At 45.6% G+C, this 21,232-nt stretch overlaps 1 protein-coding gene across 1 annotated transcript; it reads right to left on the bottom strand.

The window, feature by feature from the left end:
• Positions 1 to 420: 420 nt before the first annotated feature.
• On the bottom strand, positions 421 to 19,181 carry vimr2 (vimentin-related 2). The gene is made up of 10 exons (XM_041842016.2): positions 18,991 to 19,181; positions 18,048 to 18,192; positions 17,192 to 17,341; positions 16,659 to 16,778; positions 12,333 to 12,428; positions 8,619 to 8,756; positions 7,088 to 7,225; positions 3,869 to 3,979; positions 3,109 to 3,233; positions 421 to 1,322 (listed from the first exon to the last, which is right to left on the bottom strand). The coding sequence occupies exons 1-10, from the start codon at positions 19,104 to 19,106 to the stop codon at positions 1,280 to 1,282; spliced, it is 1,182 nt and encodes a 393-aa protein (XP_041697950.1). The 5' UTR covers positions 19,107 to 19,181; the 3' UTR covers positions 421 to 1,279.
• Between the last annotated feature and the right edge of the window lie 2,051 nt (positions 19,182 to 21,232).

Genomic DNA, 21,232 nt, shown 5'->3' with positions numbered 1-21,232 from the left:
CCCACAGACCCACCAGTCTGCTTCCTCCACTGCTCGCCATGTTTCATGTCCACACAATTAAACAAGTCACCCTGACCGCTTGCAGCCTTCTCCTAGTGTGTGTTGGTGTGTTTCAATTCACCAGGAGATCACTGGATGTAGCTAATCTTATCTGATCCGTTATTTGCGGCATTGTTCATCTTTATGGCCGAGCTAACAAGCCTCTGATACCGTTAATAGCCGAGAACGTTCACATCTGAGGTTAAGCAGGAAGACAAATGGGGCAGGGATCACACGGCATAACTCATCCTCTGTTAAATGTACAGTTATGATGGCGAGGAAAGGCACTTAAGCGGGGGGATGACACACACACACATACACACTCCCATTCCACAGACACTGCTGACACTGTGTTCACAGAGAGTGAAAAAGACGGGAAGGTGAAGTCAAGCAAAATGTATTTTTATTGTTATGGTTTTAACTTGACTCAGTTCCTCCAGGTCATGGGGCAGAGAATGAGCAAATAAGTCAGGAACCGCACACAAGCGCTCTGCTGTAGCCGACCAGGTGTACGGGAGCTGCAGAATGTCAACTTCACCAACCATTTGCAAAGCTAATATACCAGTTCACAGTTACGGTGTAACTGACTTGACTGCCATTTCTGTGTAAAACCCACATGAACGCATGATTGTAAAGCAAATGAAAGGTGACCTGCCATGACCGGTTAAGGCTATCTTATTGGATAGTAAGAGCTGTCCAATGGCTTGTGAACAGCGGAGAGGTCAGGGGTTAAGAGCGTTTAATGGGCTCATGCTGGAGTGAGGGGTAACGGGAGGTAAATGATTCTGCAGAGTCAGTCAGTGTGTGTCTGTCTGTGTGTGTCTGTGTGTGTCTGTGTGTGTGTGTGTGTGTGTCATATCAGTGAGTTAGCTCCAGAGAGTGTAGCCACAACAGATAGAGACCACTTAGGGACATTTCAGAGTCTTTTCACAGACACTGAATACACACTCTCTATCCAGTCCCATCCCCCTCCACCCCAATGTTAGACAATTCCATCTTTCTTATAGGACAGGGGTCACCTGCCAGTGACCTGTTATCAATGGCCCTGGCTTGCCCTCCAGACGTCGTTAATCTGTCATGATACTTTTACATCTGCTCAAATGGTTGTGTGGCGGTTAGCTTCATGTGATCTCTAATGGCTGATTTAGGTCTGTTATGTTTTGGCAACGCGTGAAATCTGTATGGGGGGGATGTCCATCAGCGAAAGCAGGTTGGTTGGTCTGGTCTGCATCGGTTCCTCTCACAGGTAGCAAAGCCTCTCATCCTCCTCTTCCACCAAACCCCTGGGGATAGAAGAGCGAAAAGGGGAGAGGAAAACAACTGTAAGATGGTCTGCTGAAAACACACACAGAGTTCTTCCACTTCAGCTAGGAGGACTTAGACCCAAAATGGCCTCCATAGAAACTGTCTGTTTTATGTACTTCTAAATAAGCCACTATGGAAGCATACCTATCGGAGTTACGGACATTACTTTTTTACATTATTGAGAAAAAATCTCAGTCCAGCACTAGATTTCAACCAGATTATTTAGACAAAATGTGAATTAGATCAGATGAATTCGAACAGATGTGCCTATTTTTCCTATTTCATACATTATAGCCACCATATCAGAGCTAGGGGTAATCTCAATGTCTGTTTAAACTTCTGCTTGTTGTTGTTATTGTTGTGTCGTCTACCACTAAGACACTGGTTATGTCCCAAATGGCACCCTATTCCCTATATAGTGCACTACTTTTGACCAGAGCCCTATGGGCCCTGCTCAAAAGTAGTGCACTACATAGGGGATAGGATGTCATTTGGGACTCAGCCACAGTCTGAGTTACACACGTAATACTACTGAAAGTGAATTGTTAACATTAAGACTGTCACTGGGGAGCTACAACAACGGCGAGTATCTGGTCCAAATGGCTCAGTGTACATTTTACAGGCGAGACTAGTGTCATTAGGCTCTCTTCTGCAGACACATTTCCAAAGTGTGGAGAGAAGCTTTTTTTTTATTTCTTATTCATGGTTTTAATCACGGATGACAAAACAGCCCCGTAAACAAAGTAGATAAAAAGTTAAGCAATGTCGCACCCAGACTGTCTTGCCTGCCTGTACCTTGCCTAAGTGTGTGTGTGTACGTGTGTGTGTATGTAAATGTGTGTGCGTCTTGAGTCTGTGTGGTGTGTGTCTTTGGAACAGTCTGTTCAGGGACCAGAGTGTTTAAAGGAGGCTACGGCGGCGAGGCTGCGACTGGGTTGCGGGTCTGCTGACATTAACAGGCTAGCGGATAAAATGGCTTGGCAAAGGCCCAGCCCACGGTCCTGACAGTGTGAAGTCCCCCCTGTCCATTCTAATGAGGCATTGTGTGAGGCTGCCTCTTCCTGAGCCGCAAGGATGTATCGGGGGGCCTCCTGAGGCTCGGATGCGTTCGGAGGGGCGAGCGGAGGGGCGAGCGAAGGGGTGTCCAAAGGTAGGGGGTCGGGAAGGGCAAAGTGCGTCATTCTACATACCAGGACGGCAGATGGTTGAGCACAGACAGACAGACAGACACACACAACAGGAGGGAGGCATGACAGAAACACAAAAACGTCTTCAAGGACACCGGACAGGAAACTGCATCATGTTTTCTGGGGCTGTCGTAGGGACTGTTTCCTGTGACCCCAGTTAACCTCGGATGTTAGGCCTTTGTTCTCAGGAATGTCTTAATATGGATATGGGGTTGCCCAGGTGACATTATGTCACACATACTACTCACACGTTCACAATGTAGGGCTACACAAATATTGTGAACAAAATCGAAAATATCACGTCAACATCACTTCACCTGAAGATGCCATTGTCATTGTAATACTACAGAGGCCTCTGTACTTAATATTTAAGGTTCGTCATTGGCTATGCAAGTGTGCTTTTTTCATGTTTTGGATACTACATTTTCCTTCCTGAACAATCCCATTAGTTAACACTGCTGTGCACAGGGCCTCACCATCTTTTTCACTACTACCTAAGCCTTGATGATTACCCTGTAGGTTATCTATTGTTAGGCATAGGTTCATTTGGGTGAAATGTATCAGTGAAAGGGCCCACCTGTAGGCAGCGATCTCGATGTCCCGGGCCATCTTCTGACCCAGCAGCTCCTCGTAGTCATCACACTGCTCCCTCATCTGGACCTGCAGGTCATGCTGTTGCTCCTTCATCTCCTCAACACGACACTGAGGAGAAACAGAGAGATAATAGGCCATGTTCTAATAGCCCCACTAGCATACTACCACTTAGTATAAAGCCATGTATCTATGTATTGGATGCATTCTAAGTGGTATGCTAGTGTGGTTATTGGAATAGAGCCATTGAATATATGGGATGTGAGGAGCTATAAGTTATTGGAATTGAGCCATTGGGTATATAGAATGTTTGGAGGTAGAAGTTATTGGAATAGAGCAATTGGGTATATGGGATGGATGGAGGTAGAAGTTGGCCCTAACTACTGGTCTATGGTCTGATATTTTCTAACTTTCTGCCCTTAGAATTGAGGGTAGGGTAAACTATTCCTAGATCTGTGGTTAGGTTTGAGGATAGGGTAAACTGTTCCTAGATCTGTGATTAGGATTGAGGGTAGGGTAAACTATTCCTAGATCTGTGGTTAGGTTTGAGGATAGGGTAAACTGTTCCTAGATCTGTGGTTAGGTTTGAGGGTAGGGTAAACTCTTCATAGATCTGTGGTTAGGTTTGAGGGTAGGGTAAACTCTTCATAGATCTATGATAAGGGAGAGTGTCTACTTGGAGCTGAGATGGGTGGGGTACTGTACTGGGGCCAGTTTTTGCTCTTTGTGTGGTCTGTCCCTCTTACCTCCAGCTCAAAGATCTCCTTCACATATGCTTCTCTCTTCATCTCAATCTCATTTTCCAGCTCCTCACCACACTTATCCAGCTCTGCAAGCTCCTTTTCAAGCTCTGCAATCTATACACACAGGTACAAACACAAAAATTCAGGTACATGGTCGGAGGAAAAATCGTAACAACGTGCATCGGTATAAACTTCATAGATACACATTCCACGAGATGTGTGACTTGTTTGAGATGCGTGACTTAATCTGAAAATGTATACTCTCTTCCTGACACACACAATCACACCCGGCTCCCTGCTGTAAGTACACTGAACAAAAATATAAACGCAACACGTAAAGTGTTGGTCCCATGTTTCATGAGTTGAAATAAAAGATCACGGAAATATTCTCTCTCATAAAAGATCACGGAAATTCTCTCTCTCTCTCTCTCTCTCTCTCTCTCTCTCTCTCTCTCTCTCTCTCTCTCTCTCTCTCTCTCTCTCTCTCTCTCTCTCTCTCTCTCTCTCTCTCTCTCTCTCTCTCTCTCTCTCTCTCTCATATACATACAGTGGGGAAAAAAAGTATTTAGTCAGCCACCAATTGTGCAAGTTCTCCCACTTAAAAAGATGAGAGAGGCCTGTAATTGTCATCATAGGTACACGTCAACGGTGACAGACAAATTGAGGAGAAAAAATCCAGAAAATCACATTGTAGGATTTTTTATCAATTTATTTGCAAATTATGGTGGAAAATAAGTATTTGGTCACCTACAAACAAGCAAGATTTCTGGCTCTCACAGACCTGTAACTTCTTCTTTAAGAGGCTCCTCTGTCCTCCACTCGTTACCTGTATTAATGGCACCTGTTTGAACTTGTTATCAGTATAAAAGACACCTGTCCACAACTTCAAACAGTCACACTCCAAACTCCACTATGGCCAAGACCAAAGAGCTGTCAAAAGACACCAGAAACAAAATTGTAGACCTGCAACAGGCTAGGAAGACTGAATCTGCAATAGGTAAGCAGCTTGGTTTGAAGAAATCAACTGTGGGAGCAATTATTAGGAAATGGAAGACATACAAGACCACTGATAATCTCCCTCGATCTGGGGCTCCACGCAAGATCTCACCCCGTGGGGTCAAAATGATCACAAGAACAGTGAGCAAAAATCCCAGAACCACACGGGGGGACCTAGTGAATGACCTGCAGAGAGCTGGGACCAAAGTAACAAAGCCTACCATCAGTAACACACTACACCGCCAGGGACTCAAATCCTGCAGTGACAGATGTGTCCCCCTGCTTAAGCCAGTACATGTCCAGGCCCGTCTGAAGTTTGCTAGAGTGCATTTGGATGATCCAGAAGAGGATTGGGAGAATGTCATATGGTCAGATGAAACCAAAATATAACTTTTTGGTAAAAACTCAACTCGTCGTGTTTGGAGGACAAAGAATGCTGAGTTGCATCCAAAGAACACCATAACTACTGTGAAGCATGGGGGTGGAAACATCATGCTTTGGGGCTGTTTTTCTGCAAAGGGACCAGGACGACTGATCCGTGTAAAGGAAAGAATGAATGGGGCCATGCATCGTGAGATTGTGAGTGAAAACCTCCTTCCATCAGCAAGGGCATTGAAGATGAAACGTGGCTGGGTCTTTCAGCATGACAATGATCCCAAACACACCGCCCGGGCAACGAAGGAGTGGCTTCGTAAGAAGCATTTCAAGGTCCTGGAGTGGCCTAGCCAGTCTCCAGATCTCAACCCCATAGAAAATCTTTGGAGGGAGTTGAAAGTCCGTGTTGCCCAGCGACAGCCCCAATACATCACTGCTCTAGAGGAGATCTGCATGGAGGAATGGGCCAAAATACCAGCAACAGTGTGTGAAAACCTTGTGAAGACTTACAGAAAACGTTTGACCTGTGTCATTGCCAACAAAGGGTATATAACAAAGTATTGAGAAACTTTTGTTATTGAACAAATACTTATATTCCACCATAATTTGCAAATAAATTCATAAAAAATCCTACAATGTGATTTTCTGGATTGTTTTTTCTCATTTTGTCTGTCATAGTTGACGTGTACCTATGGTGAAAATTACAGGCCTCTCTCATCTTTTTAAGTGGGAGAACTTGCACAATTGGTGGCTGACTAAATACTTTTTTCCCCCACTGTATAAGTGAGCCCTGGCCACATGCCCTGCATGTGTGGGCAGGGGTGTGTGTCATCCCCATTATACACATCTCTAAGCTGAGCCTGATTTCACCGCAAGGTTGTTTGTTTGGCCAAGTTGTGTCTCAGTGAGAAACCAGAACTGGGACATCCATCACGGCCGGTGAGAGGGAGAAAGGCAGGGACCTGTCCATCAGACTAGGCCCAGGCTGGGCAGAGCGAGGGCTTGCATGCTGCACATTAAGGGAAGAGGAGACAGTGTTATGAGAGTGCGACTGTGGTTACAGAGGGGGCCTGTTTATTTAAAGAGCTGGGGCTAGGACCACAACCGCAGTAATGGGAACCAAACCACCATGTTTGTTATGGAAATGAGGAGGTGTCGGCTGCGGTCTGACAACTGATGATTACGGTGGAGCGAGCAGTTAAGTAAGTTACTGTCGATTTAAGCCATTGACTGATTCTATTATGTGTTTTGAGGAGGGTTGATTCTTGAACGATGGACTGCAATGGGAAATTCCAGCATTTCCTTGAATCCTGTAAACTTGAGTGAATCATTGAGTTTTGGGGTGGTTCGAGACTAATTCATGAAAGACCACTGAGACATTCTACCATTTTCTCAATAAAGCCTCTCTGTTGTGCGTTCTTTTTCTCTATGAGAAGGGGATGGATGATAGATGAGGGTCTATTTCCATTGTTCAGTTTGGGATTGGAGTCTCTGGAGACACAGAGGAGGAATGTGTGAAGTTTTAAGAAGTTGACGATGAAGAAGAGAGGTAGAGAGAGAGAGAGAGATGTCACTCATGGATAACTCCTAAGGAGTGAACTGCCTGTCTGTGGGAAGAAGCCATTCATTTTCTACAATTCCTCTTGATTTCGTGGCTGATGTTTGATGCTGAACTCATGGTAGGCTTTTCCCTTTTCCCTTTTCCAATAAGATGTCTGAGAACTGTGAATTTACTGGAAGGAAAGTTTACTGGAGAGAAAGAAACTTGAGAGAGAAAGAGAGTAAAATCAGCAGGTAGTGATTGTCTAAAAAAGTAGGTGAATGCCAGAGAGAGAGATAGGGGTTACTCACCAGTTTCTTCAGTTCGTTGACGTCCGTTATTTGGCCAACGCCTGTGACCCCCGCAGCTCTGGCCACCGCCAGCTCCTTTCCAGCTCCAATGGCGACAACAGCACCAGCAACAACCGCACCCGTTTCCCTGCACTCGCACTGGAAACATAACATAGTTACTACCATCCATTTACTGCATGACACTACATGATAGTGTTTCCCCTAAATTACTTTCCAGGGGGAGGGGGGCAAATCATTTTAAGCTGTACACATTCATAAGCAGTACAATAACCACAAGTTGATTTTTCAGTTGTCTTACAGTTGTTGTTTAGAAATGCAGTATGCATGGGTTATTCATGTGCAATGAAGTCCTTATGTAGATACCCTTCCGATAAAGTGTTACCCTTTCCCCCATAAAGGGAATGGGGTGCCATTTGGGACACAGTCCTGATGAAGGGGAACAAATTAGACAGCAAATGAGTGGCAACGTGGGCACACAGGTGTGCCAGAGTCAGCCAGCAATCACAATCACACTTCAATCCCAATGGCAATCATTTGGGGATGGAGACAATTGCACCTTGTGAGACACTAATGGAGGCCAGGCCCAGACCGCAAGCTGTCCAGCTGGCAATGAACAAGGGAAGGAGGAGGAGGGGAGGGAGAGTGTAAGTGTCTGGGTTAGAGAGAATAAGAACTGTGGTAAATTTCAACTAGTTCTCACATCAGAATTCTATATTTTGCAAACATCACATTTCAAAGTTGTTGCAAACGTCAAATTTCAAAGTGTTTAAGGTTAAGTTTAGGCATTAACTCCGAAATCTTAAGGTTTTAACTCCAAATGGTTAAGGTAAGGGTTAGGATAGGCTTAAAACAAACATCTAAAAAACAACTTTCTATCGCTGGATTCAAACTTGCCACCTTTGGAATCAGAGGTAGATGCTTACGCCCATCCACCATCCTCGTCCACAACGGCCTAGCAAAACCCAAACCTACTTGACGTTAATAGCGCTCACTGTTGCCCCTAGTGGCCGGTTTCCACATTATCTTCCGACGTCCTCAGACATGGATGGACGTCAAATATTGACTTGAATCATTGGTAACCTGGCTGTAAATTTAGCCCAAAGCCTTCTCACATACACACAAGGAGGGTCAGACCCACCAGAGAGCAAGGTTGACCCCAGCAGAGCACCTCTAGCTTGTAACACACACACACACACACACACACATACAAACTCTCTTTCTGAAACACACCAACATAGACACACCGACACAGAGGGACAAAGTGGGTCTGTACTGGTGTAGGGCAGCACCTCTGATTCTCAGGTTCGCCTCCAGTGTTATGCCAAGAGGAAAAGAAAACAAGCGGTCCCTCTGCGACGTGAGAAGGCTCCGATTTAGCCAGACGGTTTGGGGATGAAAGGGGGAGTGGGGGAGAGCTGTGTAGCCGGTGAGTAGGAGTGGGGGCGGGGGGCTGTCAGGAGATACGTTGAAGGGTGTGTGTGTTCTGTGTTTGTGACATGCACATTGTGTGTGTATGCTCCATACTCCGTACCTGGATGGTCTCAGCCAGCTGGCTGTAGTACTCCTTGATATCCATGATGGCTGAGGTGATGTTAGGGTTGCAGAACTCAAGGACTTCTCTCCCTGCTGCAGCTGGACCCTCTACAGGGGCCACCATGTTCTGAACCGTCTGCAGACACACACACCATTAAGTAAGTAAGTAAGTGTGGTGTGTGTGTGTGGGTTTGTGTGTGTGTGTACACATACACAACATTAAGCCCCGCCATGTACGTCTTCAGGTCGCAATACCTAAAACTCCATCATTAACCTCCATGCATCCATCATAGCAGAATGAAGTGTTGGAGAAATACCCAAGCAGCCTGACCCTCATCTAATTTTTCCTCGACATGAGTAACGATATGGAGGCTGATTCATCAGGGGAATAGGTGTTTGGAAATGCCTGATAATAATAGCAGTTAATAAAACAAAGGGGGACTTCTGTTTTCATTTGGTATTGAGCCGGTGCTGTGAGTTATTCAGTGCAGGGAGTTACCGAGCATGTCCCTGAGGGAGTGTGTTAAACATAGCCGGGCTGCCGAGTGGCCGGGCTACACAGAGGAGAAAAAACAGTGATGGAACTGCCTCGCCTTCTCCCTCTCTCACTCACTGCTCCCAGTTTCTTGTCTCTCCCTCTCTCCCTCTCCTTCTTCCTCTGCCTCTCTTACCTTCTATTCCGCTCTCTCTCCCCTCCCCCATCTGCCTCTCTCCCTCTGCCTCTCTCTCCCTCTGCCCCTCTCCCTCTCTCTCCGCCTCTCTCCCTCTCTCTCCGCCTCTCTCCCTCTCTCTCCGCCTCTCTCCCTCTCTCTCCGCCTCTCTCCCTCTCTCTCTCCGCCTCTGTGTTCCTCTCCCAGGATCTGATACTAGGATGGGTCTGTCAGCCGCTGGTGAGAAGGGGAACGGGGAGGAGCGGTGTGTGTGTGTTTATTTTGCAAATGTGTGTGAATGATTAAATCATGGGATTACTCTGAGACTTTAAAATGTATGCCATTGATTTCAAAGTTTAACAAACCATACAACTCTATGTACTAGGACTACTTTGAACAATTTACACAAAACATTTTACTGAAAGAACTGTGCAAATGCAAAGTTTGGTAACAGATTTACAGTAAAATCTCGACCACCATTTTATACAACCACATTTACCAGAAACTCTTAAATATCTGCTCCGAATAAAGATTCAAAGATGTCTGCAGAAAGAATAGGGTGTCAGCTAGAGACATTACAGAATTACGGTAACGGATAACATCATGGGACCCTGATCTGTACTACACAGAAATGCATAATTCTGAATATGGATGTCATTATCTTCATGTTGATGTATCCTGAGTATGCAATATCCTTAGCCTATATGGGCATAATTCTACACACTGGCTATTATTCTAATGAGCTCCGACCTCAAACAAGACCAAATTTGGTTGGTCCGGACTGGACCAAATCTGAACCAATTATAGATGTCTATATTTCAAAAGTTTGGACATCACAGTACACCACAGTAGAGTTCAGTACAGTACAGTTCAGCATACTCTACGCTAGTTTGCTCTACTGTACTGAACTATACTCTACTTTTCTTTACTGTACTGAACTCTACTGTGCGTCACTGTACTGCAGTGGTTCCCAAACTGTGGGTTGTGCATACCTAAATATCATTGCATACCTATTTATAACTTGTCAGAAATGTCCAGATCAACTAGCCCAGACCAGCTAACGTTATTTTATTTCGGTTTTTTAGCCCATAGATTTAGTTGTAATTTTTTAGTCACTCAAATATCACATGAATACACATTAGACATGGCAAAATGTATAGAATTGCAAGAAAATGAGCTTTAACACTGCAAAATGTTATTCGCGCCACATGACAAAATGTGTAGAATTGCAGGAACTAAGCTTTAAACCCGCAAAATTCTCTCCACCAACAAGAGAGGTGTGAACAACTTGTGTCATGAACAGTGCTTGTGCACATAGAAATAGATGTGGGGCGCGGGATGTTACCCAATGCTGGAAGGGGGGCCCAGAGTGAACCCCTGCTATACTGTACTGTCTATGATTGGTTCAGATTTGGTACAGCCACCCCAATCATGGACGTCTGTGTTTAGCCAAAAATCTACATCTGTGGAAGTTGAAATCAAGCAATAATTTTGATAGGACTATCTGGGAGTGGTCTGAGTGGGGAGGGGAAAACTGAAAACTAGCTGTTATCTTCAGAGAGGTTTGGAACTCTTTCTTTTTACATTTACATTTCTTCCCACTGCTGGCTTGCCTCTGAAGCTAAGCAGGGTTGGTCCTGGTCGGTCCCTGGATGGGAGACCAGATTCTGCTGGAAGTGGTGTTGGAGGGCCAGCAGGTCAATTTTATTTTATTTTTTATACCCCAATGCCCCAGGGCAGTGATTGGGGACATTGCCCTGTGTAGGGTGCAGTCTTTCGGACGGGACGTTAAACGGGTGCCCTGACTCTGTGGTCACTAAAGATCCCATGGCATTTATCATAAGAGTAGGGGTGTTAACCCCAGTGTCTTGGCTAAATTCTCAATCTGGCCCTCATACCATCATGGCCACCTAATCATCCCCAGCTTCCAATTGGCTTATTCATCCCCCCTCCTCTCCCTGTAACTATTCCCCAGGTCGTGCTGTAAATGAGAATGTGTTCTCAGTCAACTTACCTGGTAAATTAAGGGTAAAAAAAAAATTACCTAACTAATTAACCACCTGGTGATGTCACCAGGCAGGCCAAAACTCCATCCCACCAAAACAGGCTGAAATTTCAGGATATCTTTTCAAACACTAAAAGGGCATTATCATCATTTTCACAATTTCACAGTATTATTCCAACCTCAAACAATACATTTCACTGCACCTATCCAGTGTTTGTGAAAATAAATCAAATTTTGTTTTTAAATTTTGTGTGGAAATATATATAAAACACAGGAAAATCAAGTTTTTGACTGCACTGGGCCTTTAAAGATATGTGGGTTTTTGGTAATGGAATTACAAGGCACAAGGCAATGTTGTGTTGATATTGATATTAGTTGGCAGAGGTCTTTACTTCAACTTGTGTTTTGATGCATTTCTAATACCCTTTTTTTGGTAGATGTTTTCTAAGACCCCTTTTCCATCTGTTTGAACAGAAATCAAAGCCATTACCTGATATGCTCCTATGAACTTCACATGTTGGAAATTGCCTATAATAACTGGTTATATCACTTGTGTGATCTATCCTTGGCAAGGCTTATTCTGGCTCCACCCTGCCTTGTTGTGCTCTAATCCTGCCTCAGTTCCACAATTGTTCCTGGTAAAAATTACTGTTCTTGGTAAAACCTGGTCAACAAGGTGGCCGGGGTCATCTGAACCGTGTTGCCCCCGGCAACCCCTAATGGGAATCTCTCCAACACTTGTCCTCTGTCTAGAGTTTGAGTGGCTTTGGCTAAACAGAAAGGCTTGCTGCTTCTGTAAAGGAGGTGGTTCGGCAAACCTTGCCTGAGATCGGAAGACTCGCGTTAGCTCCCTGAGCTAATGCCTAGGCTTTAGCTCAGTGGGCTAACAGTCTGTTGGCATGCATGAAATCTGGGTTCAAACCCAGTCACAATTGTAAGTAATGTCCCAGAGAGTCATTGAGTAGTAAACTGTTCCTCATTTGTGTACTAATACTGTGGGATAATCAATGTTTGCCATCCAGCCAGTCATATCTCGGATATGTCCCTTCTCTCTTACCGTCTCATGCTGTGCCTCCATGTGAGCCAGTTGTTCCTCATAGATTTTCACCTGCTCCCTCAGGGCCAGACAGTCTGCGGTCACTACATCCACTTCCTACAAAAGGGGCAGCAGACAGCCAGGTCAATAGAAAACAAGAGCACTCGTATGTTGAAAGCTCCAGCTTGTCTTCTGATAGGCTACATGTCATTTTCACAATAATCCTGGTCCTGGGGGCCCAAACGGGTGCACATGTTTGTTTTTGCCCTAGCACTAAGACGCTTGATTTAACTAATCAACTCGGCATCAAGCCTTTAGTTGAATCAGGTGTGTTAGTGCAAAAACTTAAATGTGTACCCATTTGTGTCCCCAAAACCAGAATTGGGAAACACTGGCTTACACCAATCCAATCCTTTAATATCTGCACTGAACAAAAATATAAAATGCAACAATTTCAAAGATTTTCCTGAGTTACAGTTCATATAAGGAAATCTGTCAATTGCAATAAATTCATTAAGCCCTAATCTATGGATTTCACATGACTGGAATACAGATATGTATCTGTTGGTCACAGATACCAAAAAAAAAAAGGTATGGGCGTGGATCAGAAAACCAGTCAGTATCTGGCGTGACCATCATTTGCCTCATGCAGCACGACACATCTCATTTACATTTACATTTTAGTCATTTAGCAGACGCTCTTATCCAGAGCGACTTACAGGAGCAATTAGGGTTAAGTGCCTTGCTCAGGGGCACATTTACGTCATTTAGCAGACGCTCTTATCCAGAGCGACTCACCAATTGGTGCGTTCACCCCTATAGCCAGTGGGATAACCACTTTACAATTTTTGGGGGGGGTAGAAGGATTACTTTATCCTATCCCAGGTATTCCTTAAAGAGGTGGGGTTTCAAATGTCTCCGGAAGGTGGTGAGTGACTCCGCTGTCCTGGCGTCGTGAGGGAGCTTGTTCCACCATTGGGGTGCCAGAGCAGCGAACAGTTTTGACTGGGCTGAGCGGGAACTATGCTTCCGCAGAGGAAGGGGAGCCAGCAGGCCAGAGGTGGATGAACGCAATGCCCTCGTTTGGGTGTAGGGACTGATCAGAGCCCGAAGGTACAGAGGTGCCGTTCCCCTCACTGCTCCATAGGCAAGCACCATGGTCTTGTAGCGGATGCGAGCTTCAACTGGAAGCCAGTGGAGTGTGCGGAGGAGGGGGGTGACGTGAGAGAACTTGGGAAGGTTGAACACCAGACGGGCTGCGGCATCTCCTGCGGCATCTCCTTTGCATAGAGTTGATCAGGCTGTTGATTGTTGCCTGTGGAATATTGTCCCACTCCTCGTCAATGGCTGTGGGAATTTGCTGGATATTGGCGGGAACTGGAATATACTGTCATACACGTCGATCCAGAGCATCCCAAACATGCTCAATGGGTGACATGTCTGGTGAGTATGCAAGCCATGGATGAACTGGGACATTTTCAATGTCCAGGAATTGTGTACAGATCCTTACGACATGGGGCTGTGCATTATCATGCTGAAACATGCGGTGATGGCGGAGGATGAATGGCACGACAATGGGCCTCAGGATCTTGCCCATTCCATAACCCCTCCGACATCATGGGGCACTTGGTTCACAACGTTGACATCAGCAAACCGCTCGCCCACACGACGCCATACACACCGTCTGCCCGGTACAGTTGAAACTGGGATTCATCCGTGAAGAGCACACTTATCCAGCGTGTCAGTGGCCATCGAAGGTGAGCATTTGCCCACGGTTACGACGGCGAACTGCAGTCAGGTCAAGACCCTTGTAAGGATGACGAGCATGCAGATGAGCTTCCCTGAGATGGTTTCTGACAGTTTGCGCAGAAATTCTTCGGTTGTGCAAACCCACATTTTCATGAGCTGTCCGGGTGGTTGGTCTCAGACGATCACGCAGGTGAAGAAGCCGGATGGGGAGGTCCTGGGCTGGTGTGGTTACGTGTGGTCTGCGGTTGTGAGGCCGGTTGGACGTACTACCAAATTCTCTAAAATGACGTTGGAAATGGCTTATGATAGAGAAATGAATATTCAATTCTCTGGCAACAGCTCTGGTGAACATTCCTGCAGTCAGCATGCCAATTGTACGCTCTCTCAAAACTTGAGACATCTGTGGCATTGTGTTGTGTGACAAAACTGCACATTTTAGAGTGGCCTTTTATTGTCCCCAGCACAAGGTGCACCGGTGTAATGATCATGCTGTTTAATCAGCTTCTTAATATGCCACACCTGTCAGGTGGATGGATTATATTGGCAAAGGAGAAATGCTCACCAACAGGGATGTAAACAACTTTGTGCACAGAATTTGAAAGAAATAAGGTTTTTGTGCATATGGAAAATTTCAGGGATCTTTTATTTCAGCTCGTGAAACATGGGACCAACACTTTACATGTTGCGTTTATATTTTTGTTCAGTGCACATGAGTGCCTAGGGGGTAAGGTGTAGGGAAGGGGTAGGGGTGGTCGGGGGTAGGGAGGAGGGTAAGGGGTAGGGGCTAATGGTGGTCGGGGGTAGGGAGGAGGGTAAGGGCTAGGGGTGGTCAGGGGTAGAGAGGAGGGTAAGGGGTAGGAGCTAAGGGTGGTCGGGGGTAGGGGCTAGGGGTCCATTTGAAATTCAGCACAGAAGTACCATGAAACACACAATTTCCTCAACCAGCAGGTAGCTAGACACCTCAATGCAGAGGAAGAGGGGCTAATTAGCTAAAAATGCTTTGGTCCTCGTTCCATTCAGCACCAGGATTTTTAAGCTCATCCAGCCCTTTTTAAGTGCCTGATGAATTGATGATGAATTCAATTACTCCTGGTGCTAGCATTTGCATCTGAATGCAAAACGGGTAGGGTCCAGGGGTGGAACTTTCTGCTGTGGCTGCTGGAACACATGGGTCCCTGATGGACGTCGCACGTAAGGCAGGCGGTCTGTTGCTGTTATCTCTGGGTAAACACAAGGCCGTAAGTTGGAGAGTCTTGCACTCGCAGTCTATGGACTGTAAAGACTAAATAAATCCCCCCTAGATCACCCTTCTCTTCTCCCCCATCCATCGCGTCAGGCTAGCTGTGCTTTATAGCACCGTCTTCTGCTTTGGATTTGGATGAGAACCAGCTAGCTCCTCCAGCCTTCTTCCACTGTGGGAAGCCTTGGTGGGAGCCTGCTGAACCTTTTAAACACTATAAGCCTCAGCCCCAGATAAAAGCTCAATAGAAAACTCAGAGAATTGGCTGGCAGACAGACAGACAGACAGACCATGGAGGTTGTCCAAGATGTGGGCAGCTTTAGCAGAAAATACAAACAGGCTTAATCAATAGCTAATGGCAAGGCTGGACTTTAAATACCCAGCCATGTCTTGTTTTAAGCCTCTTCCAATATCCATCTGCTTGCCTGCTGAGAAGGACCGCAGCCTCCTCTCGTGGAGCTGCTTCCAACACTGCTTCACAATCACATTCAATCACTCCTCTCCTCTCCCTGCCTGTTTCTGTTTGTTTGTTTCCCACAGACTCTAGTCTTGCTCCACACTCCAGCTGCTTTCCAATCGGTGCCAGAAGCTGAGCCAGCCAGCCAGCACTCAAGCCAGCCAGCACTCAAGCCAGCCAGAAGCATTACTGCACCAACTACATTACAGTCTGTATTACATCTGTATGGGAGAAATGTAAAACTGAATGACTCAATAAGGAGACATGTAAACAGCTTCTCCAACATCTGGGCTGGCAGTGGGGAGATGGTCTGTGACGGCGTCGACATGTGTGGTGTGGCAGGCAGGGAGGGAGGGAATGAGATAGTAGTGTTTGTTAGGACTGGGGTTTTCTGGTTGTGTTGTGTCCACCGGCCCAGACTGTAGGACTGATAATTAATCTACACCCTGTGGGTAGAGATACAGAGGAGCAGCAGGGCTATGCTGAGCCACACAGCTTATGAAATTGGGTTTTTTGAATAGGAGAAAGTGTTGGCAAACATGGCAATAGTGCCATCTAGTGGTTATTATAGATTAGTACACTTTCATTAGTGCTCCTAAAGAGATATTGGCCTTCTTTGAATATTTAGATAATTCATGCTTCTTTCCACCCTTCCTTGCCTATTTGCAATCTTTCATTTTGAGGAATGATCAAACTTCATTGCAGGTGAAAATTGGGTATAAAAGTTAAGCTACCACAAGTTAGATCTATGTCTATATAGATGTTCAATATTGACAGTAGCACACATGAAAAGTCGACTTATTGTTAGAGAATAAATTACCAACGAAGACACCAATTCAACACAATTACTAAACAATAACACCAAAATGGCCACCAGAAGCACAGGAAGTGAGGTCATTACCAGGCCAACGTCTTCCTGCTCCAGTTGGATGAGGGTCCTCTGCTGAACGGTCTCCTCATACTGCTCCTGCAGACACTCCAGCTCTCTCCTCAGCTCCTCCACATCAAACAGGCTCTGGTCCTGGACACACACAGTGGCTTATCAGTCTGGCACTGGTAAGTAAAGGTAATGGTCTGTGACAATGGCTATCCATCCATCTACACCAGGGTTCTTCAATTCCGGTCCTGGAGGGCCGAAACACCTCTGTTTTTCATCCTCTCCTTCTAATCAGGGGCTAATTCAGACCTGGGACACCAGGCGAGTGCAATTAACTACCAGGTAGAAATAAAAAACAGAATTGAAGAACCCTGATCTACACAGTGGCTGTACATACAGACGCTCACACTGATACATACACACACACATTCGTTCGCACACACATTCTCACTACTTCTCTGTCATGGGAACCAACCACCTTTTAGACAACAGGTTCCTTTTCTCCTAGCATGTGTGTGACATGAACGCCTCCACTCTGCTGTATTGTTAATATGTACCCTCTCCTTGCGCAGTCTCTCCACCACGGCGTCCAGGCTATATTCAGGGACAGCTACGACAGTGGAGGTGGTCTGTTGGCCGGCCATCCTCTCCTCCAGCTCACAGATCTGTGCCTCCAGAGACTCATTGTCCTCCTCAAAGCAGCGTGCCTAGAAGGCGCACACAGCATGTACAATGGAATAGGAATGTACATGAACGTTAAGGGTTGCAAAATTCTGGTAATTTTCCCTCCTGATTGTGGGAATATTCCAAATGTGATTTCTGGAAAATTTGTGAATTTGGGGAAGGTTACCAGAATATTTTTGGGCTGCATTCATCTGTGTAGAATACATTTACATTACATTTTAGTCATTTAGCAGACGCTCTTATCCAGAGCGACTTACAGTTAGTGAATACATATTTTTTTTATACTGGCCCCCCGTGGGAATCGAACCCACAACCCTGGCGTTGCAAATGCCATGCTCTATCAACTGAGCTACATCCCTGCCGGCCATTCCCTCCCCTACCCTGGACAACGCTGGGCCAATTGTGTGCCGCCCATGAGTCTCCCGGTCGCGGCCGGCGGCGACAGAGCCTGGATTCGAACCAGGATCTCTAGTGGCACAGTTAGCACTGCGATGCAGTGCCTTAGACCACTGCGCCACTCAGGAGTACAGAATAGACTTGGGTCAAATACATAAGAAACACCTTTGAACTTCTGGGACTATCCCTTTGGTTCTACTGTGTTTGTTGGTCAATCTCAATCGAGCACAGTGCTCAAGTTTGTGTTTATTGTGACCCTTAAGTGTCAAGTTTCTATAGCACTTCTAGAACCTTAGGATAATGTTTCTAGGGTTGAAATCATCCCGGGCTCACCATGTTGATGAGGGCGACAAAGCGATCATTGAGGGCGGCAATGATGCTGCGGTCTTTAGCAAATCGGACCAGACTCTCCTTATTGCGCGCCTTGGCAGCCACAAAGTCCAGCTGGTCACATGTACACTCCTCAGCAGCCGCACCCCTGTGGGAAACTGACAGCTTAGGAGAGGCCTGAGTTTGTATAAAGCCCAGGAGAGACACACAGACACACTAGCACAATACATTTCACAAAAGTATCAGTGTCAGAAAATCAAAGATCGCAATCCCTAAAAGGTTTTTAATGCATAGCATTGCTTGCCCTCCCAAATCAGGTCTGTGTAAATTAACACAGCCGAGGGGAATATGATGTCATTATCTGATGCAAGTACAAAAGGTATTTGTCAACGCCCTTCAAACTTTTCCCTTGGGACAGACAAGGCGGAACTAACACTAAACACACAATAGCCAACTGGGTGACATTCGATACTGCATATGAAAACCATGCAAAGCAACCACACATTTGCTTGTGATTAAATTAAAGAAACATTCAGAAATACTTAAGGAGTGAAAGGAAACAAACATCTGGTCCCTGGGATGTTGCTGCCTGGTCCCTCAGAGTTGTCTGACACATTCTACTTTTAATCTAAGCAGTCCAAGAAGAGAGGACACTAGCTAGCCAGCCTCTGGTACAAATGTTTTTGTGAAACACTGTAGTAAACCATCCTCAGTGCACATGGTGTTCTCCATAAAGCCCATCTCCTGTGGTCCATATGCATACGGAGTCATGTTTGATAGGGCTTACCGTAGCAAAACATTTTGCAACAGAAAACAAAAATCTTTAGGTTTAGGTAGTACCTCCACATTTCACTCAGTTTCAAAATGTTTTCCCCCCTACTGAACAGGACCCAGGCCCTCTAAGCCAAGTAGAGGTGAGGGGGCTACCAAGAAACCACACACTGACCTGGCCTTGCCCGCTGAGGCGCGGTACTGCCCTCCACAGCCTCCGTTGGACCGTCCACTCTGACTCCACTGCTCCTCAAACTGCCGGCGGTAGGACGACACTCTCAGCATGGCCATGGTTGGTACTGGGACAGGACCTGGGACTGCAGGCTGGGGCTACAGTAACTAACAAAGGCAAACGGATGACAGTGAGCCCAGTTTGAGGACTTTATACGTGGAGATGAAGGGGAATGTTGCATCCAGGTGATGGATCTCTCACGGCACGCTGACTGGACTAACTATAGGGGCTAGCACTATCAGCTGGCCATTTCACATGGAGCAGACAAGTCGGCCATAGCAACTATGTCACCATATTGTTTATCTGAATGTTTTCTTACAGGATAAAAATAATTTCCAAAAGGTTGTGTGCTCAAACAAGCGGGACTGTGATTACTTTGAGTATCACATGTGAACAATTGGGTATATAGTAGGAAAAAGGTTTTTCGTACATTATTTTATTTCCGTTAAATAAATTAAAAGTACCACACAAAATATACATTGAAAACAGTTGTGCAAGTTTTCCTTTGCATATGTAGCATTATTACTAGACAGACCATTACAAAACCAGAGGCATGAAGAGGAGCATAGCGCAGACAGGCGACAGATGAAGAGAAACATAAGGCAACATGAGTGTGGATTGATCTCCCAAATATGACTATTCAGTTCCGACAATATCTCTTCAGCTTGGGTTGGCCTTATTTCTGATGTAAAAGCGTTGTGTTGTGAATGAGATGAACATACCAGATTCCCTGTTTCTCCTTGGTTTGTGTCCGAGACAACAGGGAGGACAAATCCATCCAGGGCCAGTCATGGTTTGGCAAAGCTAAACAAAGCGCTCAAGTCTATGACAACTCTGAGGAATGGTAAAGACATGCCTGGCCCATTTTAGAAATATACTGTAGGGGATGATTGCAGCGAGGCACAGACATTTACACAAGGCCCACTCCACTCCACTCAAACTCCTTTCATGTACAGAGCTGACACTGACATACAAACCGGTGAGTGCTTTGATTAACAGACATTCTAGCTATAAGATTATGTAACATATTGAAACAAAGTTTCCATCTCTGAACAGATTTTCTGGTGTAGCAATGGTCCAGCAATGCCTGTTAACAAAATTACAAAGTACAGGCTTTTCTGGCGAGACTGTCAGTGTGTTAGCTATAATGTTATTTAACACATTGAAACACTGTTTGAAACGTATTTATTAGCCTGGACCTGTAGTAGCCAGGTTCTATACTGTGTATGCTGTAGGCAAATCAATATTCAATGTCATACCATCGCATGGAATGACAACAATAGAGGGGTTGGCTACGCCACATACAGTGTATGGAAGCAGGCTAGTCTTTAAGTGTCTGTTGACTAAGTAACAGGCTTTTCTGGCTAGATTAGTTGACTGGAGACATACGCCAGGGCAACTGTTCCAATGGAAAGTGGAAATGAGTGTCATAGACCAACCGTGTCACATAACCAGCCTGTAAAGTGCCGGCTAGGAGACGTTTTGACATGTTATTACTAGACAGGGTCGAAAACACAGGGAGGAAACACTGTTGAAATTGCACAGCATTGGAGTTCCCCATTTCATAACCATAACACGTTCCACGACAGCGTTCGGAAAAAATGTGTCTGGAAAACCAGTTTTGTCTCAGACGAGTGTAATGAACAACTAAATCCTGTTCAACCTGCACTGTAAAACATGCTTAGTCACTGAAAAAATGATTAGAGTGTGTCCAAAATGGCACCCTATATAGTGCACTGCTTTTGATCAGAGCTCTGGTCAAAAGTGGTGCACTATAAAAGAGAATAGGCTGCCATTTTAGACACACAGACAGCAAAACAGGACATTATATTGTCAGAATATACTGAGGGAGACAAAGTGACAAAAAAAAGACCCTTGCATGAGCACACATTTTACATTACATTTTAGTCATTTAGCAGACGCTCTTATCCAGAGCGACTTACAGTTAGTGCATACATTATTTTTATTTTTATTTTTCATACTGGCCCCCCGTGGGAATCGAACCCACAACCCTGGCGTTGCAAACACCATGCTCTACCAACTGAGCTATATCCCTGCCGGCCATTCCCTCCCCTACCCTGGACAACGCTGGGCCAATTGTGCGCAGCCCCATGGGTCTCCCGGTCGCAAGCCCAAAACAATGAAGCTCTAACCGGCATGAAGGCAGAGAGCGAGGCTGAAGCGA

Source organism: Coregonus clupeaformis, chromosome 2 (genome assembly GCF_020615455.1).
Source record: "Coregonus clupeaformis isolate EN_2021a chromosome 2, ASM2061545v1, whole genome shotgun sequence".
NCBI lineage: Eukaryota > Metazoa > Chordata > Actinopteri > Salmoniformes > Salmonidae > Coregonus > Coregonus clupeaformis.
Note: the sequence above shows the minus strand (reverse complement) of the source record. Positions and strands in the feature narration are given on the sequence as shown.